The sequence below is a fragment of the Puma concolor genome, chromosome D1, assembly GCF_028749965.1.
Source record: "Puma concolor isolate L17-30 chromosome D1, mPumCon1.1.hap2, whole genome shotgun sequence".
Taxonomy (NCBI): Eukaryota; Metazoa; Chordata; class Mammalia; order Carnivora; family Felidae; genus Puma; species Puma concolor.
The window spans coordinates 91,127,064-91,150,417 of NC_141676.1; the positions used below are offsets into that span (position 1 = coordinate 91,127,064).

A 23,354-nucleotide genomic window follows, 5' to 3' on the forward strand; every position below is an offset into this window, starting at 1 on the left:
TCAAGGCTCTCTGGTGAGAGTCTGATGTTCATTGTTCTTCCTTGTTCTGTCTTCTTGTGAATTCTTCGTATCCCCCTTTGCCTGGCGATAATCTTTTGGAAGAGAGGGCCTGTGTCTTCCTTGCCTTTGTTTCCCTCGCCTGCTCCAAGATTCCTCTCCTCCCCAATACTAGCTTATTGGACTTCATCGATATCTCCTATCCCACAACACATTCGTTCATTCAGCCAAATTTTATTGAGAGTCTGCTACTCTGCGAGACACTGCTCTACGTGCTGAGAATAGTGACGGCTCGATGCACATCCCTGCTCTGTGGAGCTTACATTCAAAACCAACAGCAAACTACATCGTATAGGAGAAGGTGGTGAGTGCTGTGGAGAAAAGGAAAACACTGACAGAGAAATAGACAGCCCAGCGGTGGGGAGGGCCTCGCCGAAAATACGTAATTGGAGCAAAGCCTTGAGCTGTCTAATGTCGTGAAAATAGAGCTTTCCCCAGCACCATCATGTTCTCAGGAAGAGCGACCAGACAGGCCTATGTTGATCTGAAAGCCCTCCTGGAAAGTCAATGCCCTTTTACTAGTTCTTTGGTCAGTGAGAATTACTCTGTGTCGGAAGACAGCGAAATCAGTGAAAAAAAAACCTGACAGTGTTCTTTTGACATTTGGGTGAGGGCAGTAAAAGGTGAGAGTCTAGTCCAGGAAAGAGTTCACCAATTTTTGCATACGTAGAATCAGGGTAATTGGTAACGCTAGGGTCTCAGCCTCACGTGGACTTAGGATTGCCGTTCAGATCCAGAAACTTAAAATCCCAACACTGCGATTTGCCTTTTGACCTGCATCTGAAATGGTTCTCTGGGGCCAGTGTAGGACAAGTGGACAGGTCAGTTCATCATGAAGGAATACTCCATCTTTGTGGCCCGGCAGGTAAGCATGAAATGCTCTCATCCCTGAGTCCTGTATCCACACAACGAAAACACGGTAGTTAAAGAAGAAGAACCATCGCTTCTTGGTAGGTGGAATGCGATCTCACTTATATAATAGAATCAGAGGCTTCTTTTCAGACTGGAAGAGACCTCAGACATTATCTAAACCAGACATGCAAATTAGCACAGGCCTGGAGGCCCAAAGCCTGAGAGAAAGCATATGTGGCCGTATAAGAATTTTAATAGAAATTGAAAGTATGACTCATAGCATAAAAACTGCCATTCTCTAAACTCCCCCAGGATATTGGGCAGGACTGATAATTATTCTGCCGGCAGGCCAAAGACTTTCTAAGCTCACAGATTTTTCAAAATTATACCAAGAATGATTTTCATCTCTTTGGACAAGTAGTACCTAAATCTTATCAAGCATAAGGTCGTTTGTGGTATTAGTAAGTGCACCTAAAGATTTTCATTAGAAGGGATTCAATAACTTCTCTTTAATCTGTTCCAAGCAGGGAAACAGCTCACTGCAATTAGAAGAACTCTGGGTTGGGGTTCAGAACTCCGTCATTTGCTTCCCATCTCTGCTGGTGACCAGCTGCAAGGGACTTAATCTCTCTGAATCTCAGTTAACCTATCTGTAAAAGGTAGGTACTGGGGCGGGGGGGGGGGGGGGGGGATGATTCTTCTAAATTTAAGAGTTTGGAAACCAAAGGGCCCTTTTAAACCCCACTGGGTTCTACTGAGGAGAAATGAGATCATGTATGTGAAAATGCTTTACATACTCCAAAGTGTCCTATAGAATTATAGCCACTATCCTGTTCTGCTATCCTGTTCCAGAGTTTAATTCATTGGAGATAGGAAGTTAATCTTTCTGTGTCAACCAAAGCTAATTTCTTTTGGTTCGGTCTTCAGTGAAGCATAAGGATTGAGTAAATATTGAATTAGATTGTCAAAGACTAGATTTTTCGTCTCCAGTGAATCCATCAACTGGGTCCATCCATCTGTCAATGATATTTACCAAACATCCTGGAAAAGAGGACGTAGGACCAAACTCACAATTCGACACTACGAGGTAATCTTGTAATTAGGTAATTAGGTTCATAGTTTGTGAGTGTGGTCAGGGTTTGAGAGGAGATTGTAGTCTTGGGGAGTAAGGAAGAAATAACTTTGAAGAAGGTGGGACTTGAAATGGGCTTTGAAAGGTGTGTTGAATTTTAATAGACAAAGTAATAATACCACTTAACTACCACTTCCTCTTTAGAGTATGCCTGACACAAGAATCTGAGCTTTATCAAGGAGGCATGTTTAAACTTTTTATTGACCCTCCCATGTGAGAGCTTACAAATCCCCGAGATGAGAGAGGAAAAGCCCACACAAGTCCTGGTTAGTGTTTCTAGCTGTACTCTTTCTTCCTCAAAGACTTGATCTTTTCCCAAAGGCTCTTTCATGAGAAATAAGTTCTTTATTTTCTTATATAGGAGCTTCTCTAAACCGAGTAAGTTGTTAACATCTATACAAAGAACTTGGGAAAAGCTTTTATATTAAAATAACAAACGATGCTATCAATGTCTTGGCTTTTCACTAGAAGATGCCCCAAACCCCTACACCTCTATCTGGCAGGAAAGAAGCTGCTCTCTCTCTCTTTCTCTCTCTCTCTCTCTCTGGAGAGAGAGAGAAGATGGAATTTGTCTTATAAGCATGAGACTAAGCAAGCTTCCTTCAAAGACTTTCCAATAACTACTTCCTCCAAACAATCTCCCTGTATAATTTCTGTATCAGTACATTTTGCAAAACAAATGCATTTGGAATATTTTGTTTCGAGGTGGCCACCAGTAGGTCCTCTGGAGCCCTTCTGGACTTCCTATTTTCTTTCCAAAGTACTTTGGGAACTCACTACTCAAAATAGCCACAGGGGTCACTTCTAGTTTCTATTATTAACCAAGACCACATGGTAATAGAAATGGAGTTACATCAACCGAGGCCAATTTCATTTTGAGTCGTAGCTCTGTTATCTGGAATGGGATGAAATGTCTGAGTCAAAGTGAAACTTGGTAGACATGAGAGGCCCAAAATAGCAAGAGTCAAGAGTCTGGAGATGAATTGGAGATCCAGAACTTGAATGGCCCACTTAGTCAGTGTGAGATCCTACCGAGAAACTGGCATTAACTGGGATGGGAGCTGCACCCCACTGGGCACTGCCATGGGAGGTCCCTCCCCAGTGGCAGGGGAGGAGTTGTTGTCTGGCCGAGGGATTGGAAGGGTGCTCTTGAGGTCAAGTGGCCTCCAAATACTTTCCCACAGCCTTGCACCTTTCCTCTTTCCCCCTCCTAGGTTTACTTAAAGCCATTTTCTCTTCTTAAAATGCAGCAGAGCTCATCCCTTCATTGTCATCAGTCATTAACGTTACTGGGCAAGTTGGTGCTGATTGGGTTCTTGATTTCTCCAGGGAGCATCTAAGAGCAGCTTCAATAAACATATAGACAAAAGACATGCCCAAGGAGGGCAGGAAGGCCAACATGGGAGTTTGAAAGCAGTGAGGACCAGGACTAGGGTCCTGAGTGTGCCTTTGGGCACAGGGACAGGAAAAGGCCAAAACTGTGGTGGCAGAAAGGGTGTTGATGCAGAGCAAGGAAGGCACACTTCTTCTCCCTTAAGTATTCAAATAAAGCTCCGGCTCCCCATGGTGGGGTGATGTCAGGGGACAAGATTTTGGAAGCAATGGAAAGCACTTATTCTAAGAACACAAATCTCTCAGCTCTGACTTCATCCCGGGCCCCTTCGCCCGGCACAGGTACACAGGAATTGAGAAGGGTGTGTGGGGTGGGGTGGCTGGAGGGTCCTGGCACATGTCTTCAAAATGCTCACAGGCATTCTGGTATCTTTCTTTCTCCTCCTTGAGAACCATGGGTCAATGAAGCTTATAGAAGCAAGGGATTGCTTACTGGTTGTGATTTGAGGGACGTTTCACAAATAGATTTATTAGACTGATATCTATTTCACCCTCATTCCAAAAATTACGTCTGTGGGGTGCCTACGTGGCTCAGTAGGTTAAGTGTCCAACTCTTGATATTGGCTCAGGTCGTGATCTCGGTTGTGGGATCTAGCCCTGCCACTGGGCTCCACACTGAGTGTGCAGCCTGCTTAAGGCTCCCTCTCCCCCACCTCCTTCCTCTCAGAATAAATAAACAAACATCAAAAAAATTAAGTTTGTTGCCATCCTTATTGATTGGCCTGGTATTCCATAATACATCGTTTCCTTGTCTAGATCTCTTCTCTTTTGCCTTTATTCTTTTAAATGTAATACTGAATACAAGAGAACGTGTAATGTCATGGAAATCGTAAAGCATAGTAATGAAAAGCACATCTGTGAAACCACCTAACTTGCTTCTTGAAATGCAGACACTGAGTCAGGTTCCTGATTTTTTGGACCATAGCAGGAATCCCTTAAGCTAATCATGCCACCTTAGTAGCTAGGTGACATCAGCTGCCTGGAAGAAATGGGCCTTTCCATGGGGTGGTGTATGGAACAGGAAGAGGCAACTGTGAGGACTTGGAACTGCCCTGTGGGCAAGAGGCTGCAGTAACAGACCCAGTTCTCATACTAGCTTTGTGATTTGGGGTTAACTTCTCTGTGCCCCAGTTTTCTCATATGTGAAATGGGAATAATAATAGTACCAGCTAAATGAGTTTGTTATGAAGTATAAGCGCGAAGTGAATAGAATGTTCTTGGCATGTGTAAACACTGGGTGAGTGTCAGCTGTTATCATTATAGGGGAAGGTGATAAAAGGAAAGGAAGGAAAGGAGAGGAAGGCTGAAGGTCAGCAGGAGTTACATTTTGCCTGCGATGCTACTTTCCTTGGCTTGGTTCTCCTTTGCCTTTTTTTGCAACGGAACACACAGCCGGAGGACCCAGATGTGAAGGGCCTCCAAGGGGAGATTAAGCTGATCAAAACTGGGCCACAAGGGTGAAGGAGAACCATCATCTTGTGACTAGAATCTGCTCTCGGCAAACTCTTCCCTCTCCTCCTGGATGGGACTGATCATAGCTTCCGAAGAATCACCTTGGGGGTCAAGTGAAGGGGAGACTGGAGGCAAGGTAGAAAGGAAAGGCAAGTTCCATACCACCTCTGCATCATATGAAGTCCAAATATCACTCTCAAATTGGGAAACAGCACAAAGAGTTAGTTGTACAGTAAACTCTTGGGAGTTGTTTAAGGCATTTTGCCTATAATTTTCATCCATCGATTCAGTGGCCTTGTCTAAGACAAAGTCCCCATCTCCAAGATGCTTCAAGTCTTGTAAGACAAAAGACTACTATGACAGAATCCATTGAATGCTAAACTGGGGAAACAGTGGCTACAAGCAAAGCCCTTTGGGAACGGATGGATGATCATATTGAGGAGATATCATCTGACTTGCGCCTTAAGGTGTGAGGCACATTTCTTCTCCATCAAATATTCAACTACAACATTGGCTCTCCACGGTGGGGGTGTTTTTGGGGGTGGGGGGTAGATTTCAGAATGTGGCTTTCTAAGACATAGATTGGGGTGTGGGGGGGGGAGACAGAGGAGAAAGGGTATGTGCCATTGGGCAAAGCTGTCCCATTCCTGAACCCTGAAAACACCTAGACTGTTCTGGGACATGTGCCTGTGGATCCTGCCTCGCTCAACCTGGACAGCCTTCAAATACACACACACACACACACACTCACACGGAAAAGCTGGTTTTGCCTCACAATCCCACCATGTTGTGGTGGCAAAGTCAATTGATCTGAGTAACTGAAGAAGCCAAGACTGAGAGGCTCCCACCTGGCACTTTAGGCGGTCACCATAGTTGTGTGTGTGTCTGCCCCATACAACCCTGGGGGTCTCATCGTGAACATACATGTACCTCTGAATTCTCTTCCTGCAGTGTGATGTATGGTGGTCTATTTCTTTAAAACAGGCAGTCAGTCAATCCAACACAGATACTGAGGGGAATGATCATGGCAAGAGATCTTTCCTTGGATATATTTTTTTAAAAAATCCTCAAAGGAATAAAATGTATACAATTCGAATATTCCTGAGACAGATAAGCTCCTTCAAATAAGGGAACTCCTTCCTTAACTAGAACTAAAGGGGAAAAAAAAGAAATGTCCCAACAAAATTCCTCTATACCTTCCTCTAACACTGCAATGGTACAATACTGAAAGTCGTTTGCCTCATTATTCTGGAACAAATTTACACTTGTCTTAGGAAACAGGCTAAGTGTTTCCAATAATTTAGAGAAAGCATGTCCTAGTCGCTGTGTGGAAGCCACACATGTGTGATAACAGTGCACACAGCACACCCATGGAAAAAAATAACAGTGCTTTTACTTAAGAGAAAGGAAGGATAATGGTTACTTAGAAAGTGTCCCAGACAAGCTGTCAAATTGAATTCAGAGAGCTGGAGTCTGACTCCGGGACAGGGCTGGCTGGCTAAATTCCCTTGGGATTGGGGTTTCCTGCCTGCTACAGTTTGGAGACAACGACTCTTTGTTTCCAGCTCTCTCTCTTTCTCTCTCTCTTTCAATCTCTCTCTGGTGAGCACACACACACACACACACACACACACACACACACACACAAACATGTAGCTCTCCAAAGAGGGTCAGATCGAAAGCAGACAAAACATTAACTCTGGAATTTCAAAGAAAAACAGTTTAAAAAAAAGTAAAATGGAGAGAGCAAGCTACTGTCTATTCTATAATCATAAATTCTGCCTTTGGACCACAGAAACAGCACACGCTCTCTCGCTCTTGCGCGCTCTCTCTCTCTCTCACACACACACACACACACACACACACACACACATACACACACACATTCAGCAATCATCCCTGCTTTGCTAAAAATGGATTAGGGGTGTTTCACCATAAAGGAAAAACATATAATGACAAAGTTCTTCACAGGCCCTCCTGTGAGGCCTCAATACCCTTAAATTCTAAGTGCATGTTAACCATCTAACCTGCTCCATAAGAGAGGTTATTTACTCCCTAAAAATAACAGGAGCTTACCTCACAGTGGTACGCATGTTCCAGAACAATCCCCCACGTGCTGCCCTGTCCGAGGCGTGCCCACGCCCAACCCCACATTCACCCTCCCCTCCTGCAGAGACACTACACTCAGGAGGCTGCCCGAAGCCCACTCTCCCCCAAATGCTGTACTCAGAGACGCATCACCCTCATTCACTATGCGACACGCACAGTGCACAGCTTTAGGAATACGTATTCTGAGCTCATCTCTGTGTCTTTTCCCATCAAAACGAAACTTCTCGAGGCATCTTTTAACTTGTGGAAAATTTCAGAGGTGTAGAAACACAGAGACAGAAGTCAACGGAAGCGTAAAGGGCATTTTATCCTGCTTTAACAAGCATGGACTCAGGGCCAGTGTCCTTTTAGCTCTCCTCCCACCCACTCCCCCTCCCCAGCCCCCATTATTTTGAAACAGATTCCTGGCTCTGGGTTCCTTTGCTGAGCTTCCTGTCCCACAGGGAGACGCCCAAGGGGACTTGGTCTCTCAGCTTCACGTGAGCCACCCAGAGTCCATGCAGGGCCCCCTACCTCACGCCCATGTCACCCATGAGCCTTGTTGGGAGGCCTTGCTGCTCCCACAGGGCATGCTCATACACCCCCAGAGAAGCTCCCCTGGTCCCTTTCCCCAAATCGAGCCTGAACACATATGGCGCCTCCACACTGCGGCCCCCACACATACATGGCAGGCCCAGACCCACTGATTGGTGTTGGGGTCGACCACCTTACTCTGGTTTCCACAGCCATTTCCAAGACTACCATACTGTAGACTTCCAGGGGTGTCCCATCTTTAACTGTGACCTCGAAAATTAAATCATCTAAAGGACACCCCAGAGAGGATGTAATGCAGGGGGAATGGCAAGATCCGGTGATACATCACCCATACTCCACCACACACTATTTAATTGCTTACTGGCCTAATCTACAGATCTCTGATTCCAAGCCCCGTGATGGCAGGTGCTGGTTGGCACACCATGTTTCTGGGGCTCTGCCCAGTGTCCCAAACACGGTAGGTTCTTAATAAATGAAGAGGTGACGGAATAAGGTGGAGAAGGACGCGAATCACAGAATTTTGGTCCCTTTCTGACCAAGGTACCAAGTGACTTTAAGCTCTGCCACTTGCCTTCACTCCCCGTGTGGTCTCAGCCGGACCCACGTCGCCTCTGGCCTCACATCTCTTTGGGATTTGCATTTAATGATTCTTTCATCTCTCCATGAGTCTCAGAGAACTTCTTGTACGTAGCATGTGTTTTTCTAATTGATTATATGCAATTTCATTTTACTCCTTACGAGTTCCACGTGCATCTCCCCAAGAAGACCTTACGCACCGCCGGTGTCTCACCCATGGTATTGCCACGCCAGGTGATGTGCTAAGGTACCCTTCTCAGCCTTCGGCACAGTGTCAGCAAATGGGAACCCCTCAAAAATATTCTAATTATTTTGCAATAATGCCAACTATTATTACAATTCATGGAGCAAACATGGAGCATTTATTGGAAAGTCAGATACCACACTAATAAGTGATTTATGAGTACTGTATCAGCCCTCGAGGGGTACTAAAATTGTCCTCATGTTATACATTAGGAAACTGACACAGAAAAAGTAAGTGACTTGTCCAGGATCATACAGTCTGTGTACAGATCTTAAGGTTTTTTTTTGTTTTTTTTTTTTTAGCTTATTCATTTATTTTGAGAGAGAGAGAGAGAGAGAGAGAGCATGAGCTGGGGAGGAGCAGAGACAGAGAGAGAGAAAAAGAGAATCCCAAGCAGATTCTAAGCTGTCAGCACGAAGCCTGATGCGGGGCTCGAACTCATGAACTGTGAGATCATGACCCGAGCCAAAGTCAGATGCTCAACTGACTAAGTCATCCAGGCACCCTGAGGTTTTTTTTTATATAATTTTTTAAATGTTTATTTTTGAGAGAGAGAGAGAGAGAGAGAGAGAGTGAGACAGAGACAGAGTGAGAGCAGGGGAGGGGGCAGAGAGAGAGGCAGACACAGAGTCCAAAGCAGGCTCCAGGCTCTGAGCTATCAGCACAGAGCCTGACGCGGGGCTTGAACTCATGGACCACGAGATCATGACCCGAGCTGAAGTCAGACGCTTAACTAGCTGAGTCACCCAGGTGCCCCAAGGCACCCCGAGTTTTAATTAAGATAATACAATGCCGAAGTAAGAGAGGAATACCTACCTTAGGTAAATTCAGAGCATGAATTAAATAATTTAGTTAATTCAAATTATCATTACATGATTGAATTAAATATGTTGAGATGATGATATGAGAAACAGCCTGGAGGGAGGAAAGAAGCCAGAGGCTTACGTTTGAGCCCTGCTCTACCCTAAGACCTGGATGACTTCAAATGAACCCCGTAATCTCTGTGCCTAGTTTTCATTACCTACAGAATGAAATAATAATAATAATAATAATAATAATAATAATAATACCAGCCCTGCTGTCTCATGGTGATGGCATGAGGCGCAAATGAGATAATGGATGTGCAAATGCTTGGCAAACAATAAAGGGCTGCAAAAAAGGGGCTGTTGCTATGTGCACAGGCCCCTGCCATCTGGAAATCTCCTTGAGGGAAGCCGGGCTCTTGTTAGCACGATCTTCAGCGCCAGTTAGGCATTTCTCTCCAAAGGATGCGGAAAGGTAGTTTCTCCCCCTCTCTTTCCCATACTTGGAGTGTAAGCAGACAGACTTTTTATCCATCAGCCAAGGCAACTGCTAGCGATGGTTATTCCACAGGCTGACAATCCACCCGCAGTGGAGAAGTGGTTTTGCATTTAGCAGCCGGTTCTGAAAGCCTTCCCAGGCTGGGGCAAGAAGCTCAGTGCTACATGGGCCCTTGGCAGGTTTATGAGTTCCAGGAGTTAATAAACAAGGAGCTCAATATCCTCTGACTTTTGGAGAGGCAGAGGTATTTAAACAGATCCAGCATGAGGAGCTAAGGAAATGAGGGTTTAGCCATGCAAAGCAGCCCTGGACCAGAGGGGTGCGCTGATGACCGCATTTTAATTTTCCAGCTGAGAGCACTGGGGGTCCCTAAGGTTTACCCAGAAAACAAGGTGGAGTTCTGACCTGCACCCCCGAACACACTCCCACCTCCACATGGAGGGCAGAGAGAACAGGTTTGGAGTTAGTGGTCCCGGCTCCAGGTTGCGGATGTACTTGGTAAGGCCACTTAACTTCCAGAACCCCAGTGTCCTCCCTATAAAATCAAGGTACCAATACCATGTGTATTATTTAGATACATACGGTGAGGGCTTAAAAGAGGAATTTCTGAGATGTGAAGTGCTAATGTAAACTTGTTAAAATCAGTGATAACGATCACATCATCAATGACAATGATGAAATGAATGAATCCTGATCACGTGGTCCCTTCACTCAACCCACACCTTCATCAGTCAACCTGTAGGTCCCGGGCTTCCTTCATGAGAGGCCAGGAAAGGTCAAGATCAACCCCCCAGTGCATCTCCAGGAAAACCCTAGTCAGGGGAGGCTCTGAGCTGGGTCTCCTCCTCCTCTTTCTGGTTTGTGTCTGCACTGTAGCATAGGCTTCCCAATTTGGGCTGCAGCTTATGGGAGTAAACTGGAGAGCTTTAAAAAATTCCCAATGTGCATGTGACACTCCTAGATATTCTGAAGTAGAATTGGTCATGTCTGGGGCCTGGGCATCAACATTTTAATTTTTTTTTTCATTTAAATTTTTCATTTTTTTGATTGTGCCAAAACATCCATCGCAGAATTTACCGTTCTATTTTTCAGTGTACATTTCAGGGGCATCAAGTACGTTCGTGTTGTGTAACTTTCACCATTGGAACTTTTTCATCATTCCAAACTGAAACTCTGTACCCATTCAATGACAGCTCCCCATTCCCCCCTCCTCCTGGTCCCAGGAACCATCATTCTACGTTCCTTCTCTATGGATTTGCCTACTCAAGGTGCCTCGTAGGAGTGGAGTCGTACAATATTTGTTCTCGGGCACCAGTGTTTTTTAAAAGCTCTCTCAGTGATTCTCTGTGCAGTTCAGACTAGAAGGCAGTGCCAGTCAGGGGTTGGGTATGACTTCATCTTTGGGAAAAGAGAACAGTACAGGGGCATGGAAGGAGATGACACTGGGGAAAACTGTGGCCACAGGGGAAAATAATGGGCAAAGTTTCAGATCTCTGCTGCGACACCATATAGGCCAGATACTGTCTGCATGGAAATCGGGCCAGAAGGGAAAAGCTGTATTTGCCAGGGAGACCATCTGAAGCAGGGAAACCTTGACTCCTACAACCGGGGTTGAGTCTTTGCTGTGCTGTTGACCAGCTGTGTGCTCCTTCGGCGAACCACTTAAAGTTGCTGAACCTCACTTTCTCTCTCCGCAAAACGGAGAGAGTCTTAACTACCTCTCAGGATGTTTCCAGGTCAGAAGCGGAGGCAAAGCAAGAGGGTGTCTAAGGTATTACAAAACCTTATATAGACGACGGTTGTGGCTGCTATCGTAAATGGGTAACAATTGCTTCCGTCCTAATTTATTTTTTTAAAGTGCATTAGCCTTGATAAGTAAAGTCAAGCGAGCACAACTGTTTTAACTGGGTCCAATCCGCGACTATAGAATACTTCGGGTAAAGGGGCTTAGAGACTGCTATAAATTAATTTTAAAAATCAAGCCTTATTTCCTGGGCACAAATGACCCTCCGAGGGCGCAATCATTTGCAAGAGACAAGCTGGAAGGGTGATTATGCCATTTTAAAGAAAAAGGCACTCTCATTTGATAAGTGAATGGAAGAAGCACAATAGACATCATCTCTTCAACTTCTTTCCTTTGTGTGTGATGCCAGCACCTGCCCTTTGTGAGGCACAACACACACACACACGCACGCACGCACGCACACACAGCTCCGTTGCTCTAGAAGAACCCTGGGCTTGTTTGGGGCTGTGTGTGTGTCTTATTCCAACAACGTGGAGCCAAGGTGGCTCGGTGTTTTCTCTTGAGTTTTCCATTTAATGTTTTCAGTAATCAAGACAGCTATTAGAGAAAAAGCAGGAGAGGAAGAGAGAGAGGGAGAGAGAGAGGGAAAGAGGTGGGGAGGAGAGTGAAAAGGAAGGAGAGAGAAGCCTGATTAGCTTTGTCTTGCTAATGCACTTTGTTTTGTGGAAGATGGGCCTTTCAGACAGATTCAGACCACCTCACAAGGGGGGAGGCAACACAGAAGCAAGACAGCTCAAGTGGAAAGCTTTACTGGGGACAAAAGATGCACCTGCGAAGCACAGACTTAATGGTCTCTAGAGGCCAGGGCCGATGTTGGGAGATAAATGCCCCGGCACCACCTGAATGAGGTCCTGGCAGCGTGCGTTTGCCTGGATACTACAGTTAATTCATTTCAGAAGAGGGGTTGTTGCCCAGCAAGAGCGAGCTACTCCTGCAATAAGCCTGAATAAGCCCAGTGGCACTGCAAATGCTCCGCCGCCCTGTACACAAAGGAGCCAAGGGAAGGAAATGCAGTATGGTAGGTAAAGAAGAGGGCTGAAAGCTAAGACCCCTGGAGGAGTAATGAGCTGCAGCTCATCAATGCAGCTCAATTCAGACTTGCTTCTAAACGAAAGTCTTTATTTTAAGCCCATTATCAGATATTCTCTCATTGGCTCGGCCCCAGTCTCACTGGTTGCCAGCAGGGTTTAGCCTGAACAACTGAAGGAACTTTGAAGGATCTCCTTCTTTTCCTTTCCTCCCCTTCCCTTTCTCCCTCTCTCCCTTCAGTCCTTCTTTTTCGCTTACCCCCTTCTTTCCAAGAGCTGGATCCCTATCCTCAAATGAAATTTTAACTCAATAAATAAACCAGATCAAAACAGTGTGGCCCTGATGAAGGCGGAGCCCTCACCTGTGGCTCTAGAACATCCCTTTAGAAGCCCAGAGCTCAAGAGTCAAACCCCTACTGACTTAGTTCAGTCCTTTTATTTGACAGGAAACGAAGATGCGGGGCATGAAGTGATCTCCCCAGACCAAGCCAAGGGTGCCCTGACCTCGAATTTAATATGTTTGTCACTATAATATATTTTCTCTATTATAGACATCTGCAACATGATGTTAACTAGGTCAGAAAGTAAAATGTGGCTTGGACTGCAGAATGAGTCAATATGACTTTAGCTTTCATGGCAAAATCCAAAAAAATGTGATTCGGAAAGGAAAACAGTAGCATGAATAGGATGGACCCAGCATGGGGTAGGAGGCGGGGGAGAGGAAATAAATGAAACCACAAAAGTTTAAAAGCAGATTCACCATGTTGTATATTCCTTTCACTAAATTCTCTGGTTATCATCTGATTATAAATTGTTAACAGGAAACACAAAGTCCTATGTGATCAAAGGTGTGATCGTGGCCAAAACACCCATGCTTTTTGGGTCTGCCTCCTCCATAACTCACGAGGATTCTGAATCAATGTTCCTTAAGGCTTTTCTGTTAGAAGAGCTTCATGTTTCTCTGAAATCTTATGCTGAGCTATACTACATGCAACCTACATGGAAAATTTCTGCCTTCATTCATTCAATTTTACACCACATGTACATTATATATATATATATACACACATATATATAATATTATATATATTTATATGATTTACTGTCATTATATATATGTACAATATATATATTGTGCATTATTATATATATTATATATATAATATATATATGTATGATTTATTGTCAAATTGCTTTCCATACAACACCCAGTGCTCATCCCAACAAACTGAGGGTTGATGGGGGGTGGGGGAGAGGGCAAAATGAGTGATGGGCATACAGCAGATGTACATGAAAAAAAAAGTGGCAAAGTAGAAAGTCAAGGAAGGGAGTGTGTTCATCAGACTCCTATTCGCTCTTTAAGCCGCCACTCAAAATTCCCTTCCTCCGTGGATTTTTTTTTTTTTTTTTTTTTTGCCTTGGGCAGATTTTTTTCACTTACATTTTTTCTCCCTTAAACCAGGTACCACGAATCATTCACTTGTTTAAATGCCTGGGATCTAACACAGTATCTGGAACAACACATCCTCACAATGTTTCATAAATAAGATGTGGAGAGGTGCTATTGCAATCAAATCCTCACTGGTAAATACCATTTGTTGAGGTTGTTCCTGTCTCTCTCAACTAAACCAAACCCACTAGACCAAATCCCCACATCACCACTTTAAAAATAAATTGGCATTGCTAAAATTTGTTAGGAAAAAAAAGAGACCCTTAAAATGTGGCTTTGCAAGAATCCTTAAAAATCTTCATTTCATGATCTTCAACAGAGAAAAGCCCCCAACTTCCAGCTTTGAAAGGGTGCAGTCCTCGAAGAGCAACAGCTTTTATTTCATGGGGTAACAATGTCAAGTCATATCTTTGATATCATTACAAGATATTTAAAAACCTTGCTGTATTTTTTTAAATGTTTTTATTTTTATTCCTGAGAGAGAGAGAGAGAGAGTGTGTGTGTGTGTGTGTGTGTGAGCAAGGGAGAGGGGCAGAAGGGGAGAGAGAGAGACTCAAGCTCAAGCAGGCTCAAGCAGGCTTCATGCTCAATGTGGAGCCGAATTCAGGATTCGATCCCATGACCCCAGGATCATGACCTGACCTGAAATAAGAGTCCGATGCTCAACAACTGAGCCAACCAGGTGCCCCAAAACCTTGCTGCATTTTTGCAGTTAGTGCAAGCGGGATATGCTTTGGCTTCTTGCCTTGTATGCTAGAAAAATCTGAGCGGAACAAAAGATTTGGTGCTTGAAAATTAACAAAGGGAAACCTCAATAAAATGGAGTTGGGGGGCCAGAAAGAGAGACCTAGTGGGGGGAGGGGGGCAGTACCACTCACATGTCAATTACAGGAAGAATGGTCAATTACAGACTTCAACAGATGTGTCAATGACCTACCACAACAGATGAATCTCAACAGGAAAGAATCATCAGTTACAGGTTCCAACAGGGAAAGATGTACATTATATCTCCTATAAGAAATCAGCTACCCCCTGCACCTCAGCCAATGAGAAGCTGTCATCACCCCCGAACTCTTACTTTTCTCCAGTGGACTTACATTCACAACAACTCCTCCCAACTTCCTCCATGTTTTCCATAAAATAACGTTCCTCTCTCCTTTGTTTGTTGGGCTGACCTATCCTTTCGCCATAGCTTGTTTATCCTGAATTGCTATTCTCTGCCCTTCCCACATAAACCAGTTTTTGCTCATAAAATAACCACCGATCTTGTTTTTAAGGTTAAGAGTGCACCGATTTGGAGTTCCCCACGCCAATCTTAACAGCATGGAACCGTGCCGTTCCTGGGACTGAAGAAAATGCATGAGGGAACAGACTCACCTTCTTTGACACTCAGTCGTGAGGATTGGTCTGTGTGGGAGGTCGTGTTATAGGCCAACAGTGAACCTGTAAGGCAAAGCAAAAGCGCGTTATAACAAGGGTTAGGGTTAGGGTTAGGTAGATCAGGAGTAGAAGATGGGAGGAGAAGGGAGTCAGGAGGGGAATAGATCCGGGTAGGTAAGAGATACAGATGGCTCCTTGAGAGAAAGAGTTCATGGAATCCATCCTGCCTCCTGCGGGGAATGTGTTTGATTCTGGAGCTCCGGCCAGAGCTAGTTAGGACAGAATACCTGTGAGTGGGACACGCACAGCCCTCCCCAGCAGCCATGTTTACAGTTCTGAAGCTCCTGGGTGTCCACACCCCATCATGGCAGGAGCACAGGACTGAGACTCTCCCTGTGCGGCCGTAGGGAAGTCTAGACTTTGATTTCTGCAGCAGCAAAACGAAGGGGTTAAACTACAGGAGGAGTTGGCAAGCTTTTTCTATAAAGACCAGATAGTAAATATTTTAGGCTTTGTGGGCTAACTGCAGTCTCTGCTGTACATTCTTCTTTGTTTTTGTTTTGTTTTGTGTTGTTTTGTTTTGTCCATGGGCCAGAGTTGGACTGATCTGGCCTGCAGTTTGCAGTTTTGCCACACCCTGGAGAAGCGGCTATACAGTTCCTGCGTTCTATGGTATCTGGTGGGTTTACAGACAGGTCATTTTACTGGCGGGTGAGATGCTTGGGTATCGGTCACTGAGAATGGAGGGGAGTGTTGGCGGTTGGGAAGGGGTCAGGATGGCAGGAGGGCCAGTAGTAACCCTCGCCTTCCTTTGCAAATGTCTGAGAGAACACAGCTGATCGTGGGGCACAATCCATTCAATTTCCAGAGTGCTGCTACCCCATCTCCTAAGATGAACCCTTAACGCGTAACTACTCTTACCGGGCACTGCCCTAGGAATTTCACAGGGGTGACAGTTCTTTTCTGTTGCATGTAAAAACTCCCCCTTTCCCCTAAAATGGGGCTCGTTCCTTAGTTTCAAAAGAACCCAAGAGTTTCGTTTTGTGAACTGTAGGCATGTTTGCAATTCTCCTCGAGAGTCTCCTGGGGAAACTCACAAGTGCCTTCAAGACCAGGGCTGGGATGTGCTTTTGCAGACTACAGGATAAGCCTGCCATAGGTGTTGGAGGCTGGGGAAGTCTTTGCAAATTTTCCCTTCCCTCTGCAGACGGGCGGCTGACTTGGGTGCCAGGGCTTAGGACAGGGGATGGGCTGGCAGACGCTCCTATTTTTAGCCTCCAGTCATGGCGGGGTTGCAGGAGCACAGCCGCTGCCTCACCCAGCTGTGGGCGTTTGGTTGTGCGCCTCGGAGAAAATGTGTGCCCTTCCAGGCCAGACGACGAGGGAGAGAATTTTACGGGAATCACCCAGCTGCCCAGCACCTATGACTTGTGGCTTGGGCGACCGTTCCTTCTAGCTCTGAAACCATTCCAAGCGAAAAAGAGGGGCGGGGTGGAGGCGGTTCTGAGACCACAATATGCCAAAGCGTGGATGTGTGCAGACCGTTTTAGAAAGGAAACAGTCACGTGCATATAATATCCCAAGAACCAGAGGCATTTGGTTAGTCCATTCTGAAAAACATCAAGGATCAGGTGAGGCTGTGACAACCTCATTTCAATACAGTTGTTATGCAGACAAGAGTTGAAAGTTAGACCTGCCTCTTAACCCTTAGCTCAGTAGCCTCCCTCAATTTACCCAATCTCTCTAAGCCACAGAGAAAATGGTGAAAATGGTGTCAGAAATGGGCTGGGGTGCCTGGGTGACTCAGTCGGTTAAGCGTCTGACTCTTGATTTCTGCTTGGGTTATGATCTCACAGTTTGTGGATTTGCACCCCGCGTCGGGGTCTGAGCTAATGGTGTGAAGCCTGCTTGGGATTCTCTCTCTCCCTCTCTCTCTCTCTCTCTTTCTCTCTCTCTGCCTGTGTTCTTGCTCTCTCTCTCTTTCCATAAATAAATAAACTTAAAAAAAAAAAAAAAGCTTTAAAGGGCACCTGGGTGGTTCAGTCAGTTAAGTGTCCTACTTTGGCTCAGGTCATGATCTCATGGTTCATGGGTTCAAGTCCCGCGTCAGGCTCCGTGCTGACAGCTCAGAGCCTGGAGCCTGCTTCTGATTCTATGTCTCCCTCTCTCTCTGGCCCTCCCCGGCTCAGGCTCTGTCTGTCTCTCTCTCAAATGTAAAAAAACATTAACAAAAAGCTTTAAAAACAATAAAATGGGCTAATAATAACATCTACATAGCACAGTTGTTGCAACAATTGGATAGAATAATACCTGTAAAGTGCTCAAAAAAGACCTTGGTTCATAGTAAGTGTTCAGCAAATGCTAGCTGGTTATCATTACTATTTTTATACCCCTTCTCCCACAGACACCACAATGACATACAATGACCCCTTTATAAAAGAGCTTGCTGAGCGTTTGTCTTGTCTTCTGGACCTGGAGTTGCGGACGGGTTCTGCTGCAATAAGAAATAATCCTCCATGACTGGAAGGAGGTTAAGAAATAGAACCGAGCGTTCCAAGGGAATAGAAAAAAAAAGTCTCAGGAGTAAGACCAAGAATGTCTGCCTTTCTGTCCCCGACATTCTCTCCCTCAGGCTGAAACCTCACGGCTGGAGCAAATAAAGAAAAATGATGGTCTCAGAGGAGCAAACTGCCTGAGTCATTAGTGCAGATTTAGCTGAGAGCACGAAGCTTAGATAAACCACATTTATTAAATTTTCCTCTTGGTGAAAGTTCTTCTTTGGGCACATATGAATTCCACAGGAAACTCCCAGAAAGCCGAGAGAAAGGGTCGTTTGACCTCTGCAAAGCTTGCATGAAATACATATTTCATGGTAACCTAGGAAAAGGATTTTGCCCTGAAGACCGTTCCTGGTTCAAGTTTCACTCCTGGAAGGAGGGGCTGGTTGGGGGGCATCTGGCCTCCCTCCCAAGGGACTGACATCTTTTCTCTTCTCCGATTTTTACTTGACAAGTTCTTCAGGCTACAGGGGGTGGCACGGCACACCCTTTTCTTATGGGAATTTGTTCTGATACAAGAAGGTCCTTCCTGGAGCCTCGTCTCTCGCTCTGTTGCTTTGGATTTTCTTTCTCCTGCTTTGAGGCTCCATCTGTGTAGAGCTAAGGTGAGCTCCTAATCTTTCCTGACACCGTCTTGTCGTCCTGTTGGAGTAAACAGGCTGTAATAGGAGGAGGGAAGGCAACTCTCCTGAAAGCAGTATGCAGCGGACACTTTATATCTATTCTCTCCTTTTATCCCTAACATGAGCCAGGCAAAGCCAGTGTCACGTTCTTCTCCTTTTACGGATCAGCACTGGGAGAAGTCAAGTCATTTGCTCAGGGTCACAGAGCCACAAAGTCCAGGAAGCCAGGATTCCCATTCTGGTTTATCTGCAAAACCTGTTCTCAGTCCAGCAGACCCTGCAGCCTTCAGGCTAAATCTAAGAAACAGACAAAACTCACCTATGGTGTCGGGAATCAAGACAGTGGTTACCTTGCTAGGGAGGAGTGGGGGACAGAGAGAGGGCGCAAGGGGGCTTCTGGTCTACTCCTTGACCTGGGGGGTGATTATACAAGTGAGTGGAGGGGTGTCCGGGTGGCTCAGCCGGTTAAGCTTCCGGTTCTTGGTTTCGGCTCAAGTCATGATCTCACGGTTCGTGAGTTCGAGCCCCGCATCAGGCTCTGCACTGACAGTGTGGAGCCTGCTTGGGATTCTCTCGCTCTCTCCCTCTCTCTGCCTCCACCCCACTGGTGCTATCTCTATTGCTCTCAAAATAAATAAATAAACTTAAACAACAACAACCAAGCGAGGGGATTCCCTTTGTGCCAGTTTCTTGAGTTGTGCATTTATGATTTTTACTCGACTCTGCACCCTTCAGTTAGAACGTTTATTTATTTGCTTAACGTACGGACACAGGCATATAAGTATATCTGCTAATCCGGGGCCCCGGAAAGCATGAAGTGACTGCTGCCGAGAATGGACTGGCCTTTCCAAAGTGAAAGCATAAGGGAAAAATAATTTCCCCTTTTTGAGTCCATCCGTCACTGGATATCATATTAGGGATCTGCAAAAAGATGGAAATGAGCAGAGTGAAGCTTTGCAGGTGTGAGGTAGAGGCCCAACAATGGGTCTTTCTTTGGTTCTACGTTCCCCCAGCGTAACTTGCTCTTCATCGGGGACACCTGGAGCCGGGGAGACAACCGTCCTCCTTCCGGTGCCAAAGCCTTTGTCTCCTGCCTATTGAATGTGGGTTTCCCTTTCTCTGGGCTGCATCAATGGCTCTGGCTGAAGTGTAGGGGTGGGGCGGGAGGAGGGAGCGGAGAAATACGGCTCCATGTTCTCAACAACAGGCCTGGCTGGACGACTGAGTCCAGGGCAATCTGGTCTTTTGTTCTGCCCGAATCCTGGTCTCTTTTACTGGTCAGATCCCGGCCTGGAAGGGATAATGCTTCACCAGCTTAATTGCCGGGACCCATCACCTTTGCCCAACCATCTGAGGCTGCCGGTGGGAAGGCCGCGGAACGCAAAATGTGTTTTCCATTAAGTTTAAATTAAAAATCGGACTCAAGATAGATACCTTTTCTGCAGCCTCCCTGCTGCACGATATATCATTCTCTTGTGCCACCGCGATTTCAAAACACGGTCTCTCGGCACTTTCTCACAGGTCAGGCTCCGAAACACATACAGATCTCCCACTTTTTGTAAAATGACAAAGGACTCCTTTTCCTTCTTCGACCTCTGGCCACCCCAAGCCCAGAACCTTCTGGGCTCCCAGAAAGCCCAAACTCCCCCCAGTGGCCCTGAGTCTGAACTGCCAGCCGAGAGGGCTCGCACTTCCTCTGAGGTCCGTCCCCACCGCGCCTTGTGACGGCCCAATCTCATTTCCCGCAGCCCTTGGCCTGTAAATACGGCCTCTGCCAACGGGGTGTGCCCGACAGAGATACTGGTGGGGCCGCCTGGCGGGTCCAGGCTGTGGGGCGGCACCGGGAAGAAAGAAGGACAGGGTTAGCGTGGTGATAGGTTTGGCTTTAATCTGCCTCATTCCAGGAGGCCACAGGGAAGTTTCGGAAAGCATTTATCTCTTGGTGCAAATGAAAACAGAAAATGCTGTGAGGAAAGTGGCCTGGCCGGCAACATGGAAGCATCAGGGGCACGAGGCTAATTCTAAGGTAGAGAAGGGAGGTTAGCTCCCTGTCTCTCTCTCTCGGGCCATCTCACATCAGAGCATGAAGCTGCGGGCCGATGGCCGACTAAGACTTAGGAGGCCTGGAGCTTAGCTCCCAGGCTGCTCTCCACTGGCGTCCGCCTTTGAACCAATTTCTGAAGCCCTCCAGACCTCGGTTGCTTTGGCTTTAAAATGGGGGTGATAAACAATTGTCCACGTGGTGTCCACAAGGGGGCATCCTGTCCCTGTACAGTGAACGACACCTGGGGAGATGCACACCTGAGCCCCGGTGTCCCCGGGGGACTCCAGAATCGTCCCAAGTACTGTGGGCATCCGTCCCAGCCCCCCGCCCCCACCGGCCCCCTCCCATGTCCAGTGCGGGTGATGTTACAGAGCGCGGTTATAGGGGACGGCCACTCTGTCTGGGACGGCTGAAAAGCTGAAGTATGGAGACCAAGCGCTTCCAAGCAGGCCAGATGAATCCGGGCATGCCAGGCCACCAGACGGGGCATAGAGGCACTCAGGACACCACTGTTTCTTCTCCACCCCGGGAAAATACATTTTAACATTGAAGTGTGGTGTCTGACATTTAAAGGTATAGCTCCCCTCCCAGACAACCAGAGCAAATGCTCCAGCACCTTTTGTGAAAGTGTGAATTTGGTGCTAGAGCTTCTTACCCCACACGGTTTCCTTGTTTTCTGTGCAAGTCCAGAAAGATCAGATACGTTGGAGGGATCCAACGAATGTGGTGTCTTCTGTGTCCAGGAGCTCAGCTACTTGCGCCCCACCTCTTGCCAGAGTGGGGGATGTTTGAGCCCCGGCCCCCTCCTCAACAACAGGACAGAGGACAAAGCACCAGGAATTAGCACCCCTCTCCCCTGCCTCCACTCAGCTGCCCCAACCTCTGTCCCCAAAATACCGGCCTCCCTGCCTGAGCACAAAACATCCGCTGGAAGCAAGTCTGGAAAAACAATAAAGTGTTTGAAGGCATGTTGGTCGGCGCGGGGAGGGTTCCCTGCAATCCTGCGTGCAGACAGTCACCAGGCACATACCTCCCGCAGGGGTCTTAGCTGGCCAGACACTGCCCAACACAGAGCGTCCCCGAGGCCAGAATCCGAAGGGAGACACCAGTTGAAAAGAAGCATGAATCAAATTTTTTTTCCCATGATGGTGCATCATTTTACGCTTAGGTTCCTCAAAAGGCCCTTGGACTATTACCATACTATGCTCTGGCAGGTTTTATTTTCTGTTTTTGAGCCTTCATACAGCATTTTAATTTTCGCTTCTGCAGGCAGACATGGTTTTTCTATCATGGCACCGAGCACTTCATATTTAGCCGTTGCGCTCAGCGTTGTATCAAATAGGCACCTTGTTCCATCTCCTCTCCACCCTGGAAATTTCCTCCGCTCATAAACAACTTTCTGGAAACTTCATATTTTTATTGCTTTGGGGGCATATCTACATATGTAGTTATGGGGCCTATCTTCCTCAACGTCTACAAATATTCTTGAAACGAAAGAAGGAAAGAAGCAGCGAGGCATGCTTTTTCTTGCCCTCGTACTTGTGGCCCCCAAAAGACCAACGCTTCGGCCCTCATGCTTCACAACCAGCTCACTCCTTTGCCCCTTAGTGTCTGTGCTCCTCTCTCATGATTACCAGGGGCGACCTTAGCCAATGCCTGAGCCATTGGGGCAGGTGTTGGTCTTGCTTCAGGGTCTGTGGCTTGGGTTCTTTGGTGGCAGGAAACCCTAATGGGGACTTTGGTTGTTTATGGACCTGCCAGAAAGCAGGCCTGAATGGTTTCACATGGCATGAAGGGGAGTTCCCCACGTCAAGTCAGAATGCACTTGAACATTTCCCCAACAAAGGCATCTGCCACGGAACCCCAAATTATTGGTCCCTTAAGGTGACCGGACGTACTGTCCATGTTGCTGCTGTCTCTCTCTTCTCCCACAGAGAAAGTACAGGGGCCAATGATTCCTGGCCCTCCACCATATGATGCCCAAAGAAGCAGAAAGGTAGGCTCCAACAGCGTCCTTGCTTTGCTGATCCACACTTCTTGTGCCCAACTTACGTTGCTCACTTCCAACCTCTTCCCTGCCTGGCTAGCATTGCTGCGGGGCTCTGTGCAAAGAAACTTTAAAAAAAAAAAAATTCCATAAACATTTAAAGGCTGAGAAATACAGATCATTAGAAAATGCTAATTCTCCAAAGCTCAGGAAAACTGGGTAGAGAATCGCCCCCTTTTTTTGAGCTTGTTGTTTCTTGGGCTGACCTCACGTTGCAGCAAGACTCAGACATGAGGTAACTGCTCTGGTGTTAACATACACTGCATCATCCACACTCTCTTGCTGGTTACCAGACGCCTCGGAGAGGTGACCAGAGTGCCCGGAGGCACCAGTGGAAACTTCCAAAGGCATTTAAAAAATTTTTTAATTTTATAGCCAGTGTGTGTTGCTTCCACCCCATGTAGCATGCTGCTGTAGAATGAGACAGAAGATTATAGAGATGGTGAGCTGAAGCCGCACTGAATGATGGGGAGACAACGAAGAAATAACCAACCAACCCAGAGCCCAGGAGACCAGGAAACGCAGCCCGCAGGCACTGTCCAAAGACCTCAGCTTGGAAGGGGCTTTAAAATCATCAAGTTCCTTCATTCCAAAGCTTAACTCCTACAAAATTCCCGGCAGCTCTGGCTGTTTTTTTTTTTTTTTTTCTTAATGTTTTTTATTTATTTTTGAGTCAGAGAGAGACAGAGCATGAGCAGGGAAGGGGCAGAGAGAAAGGGAGACACAGAATGGGAAGCAGGCTCCAGGCTCTGAGCCATCAGCACAGACCC

General features: G+C 46.4%; 1 protein-coding gene across 4 annotated transcripts in view; it reads right to left on the reverse strand.

Annotated features, from left to right (window-relative positions):
* The window catches only part of FLI1 (Fli-1 proto-oncogene, ETS transcription factor), a 130,153-nt gene that overhangs the window by 15,443 nt on the left and 91,356 nt on the right, over window positions 1-23,354 (reverse strand). For all 4 annotated transcript variants that reach the window (XM_086678687.1, XM_086678686.1, XM_086678689.1 and 1 more), the window contains one exon: window positions 15,310-15,375. In XM_086678687.1, coding sequence (XP_086534813.1) covers window positions 15,310-15,375 — 66 coding nt within the window. The remainder of the gene's footprint in view (window positions 1-15,309; window positions 15,376-23,354) is intronic.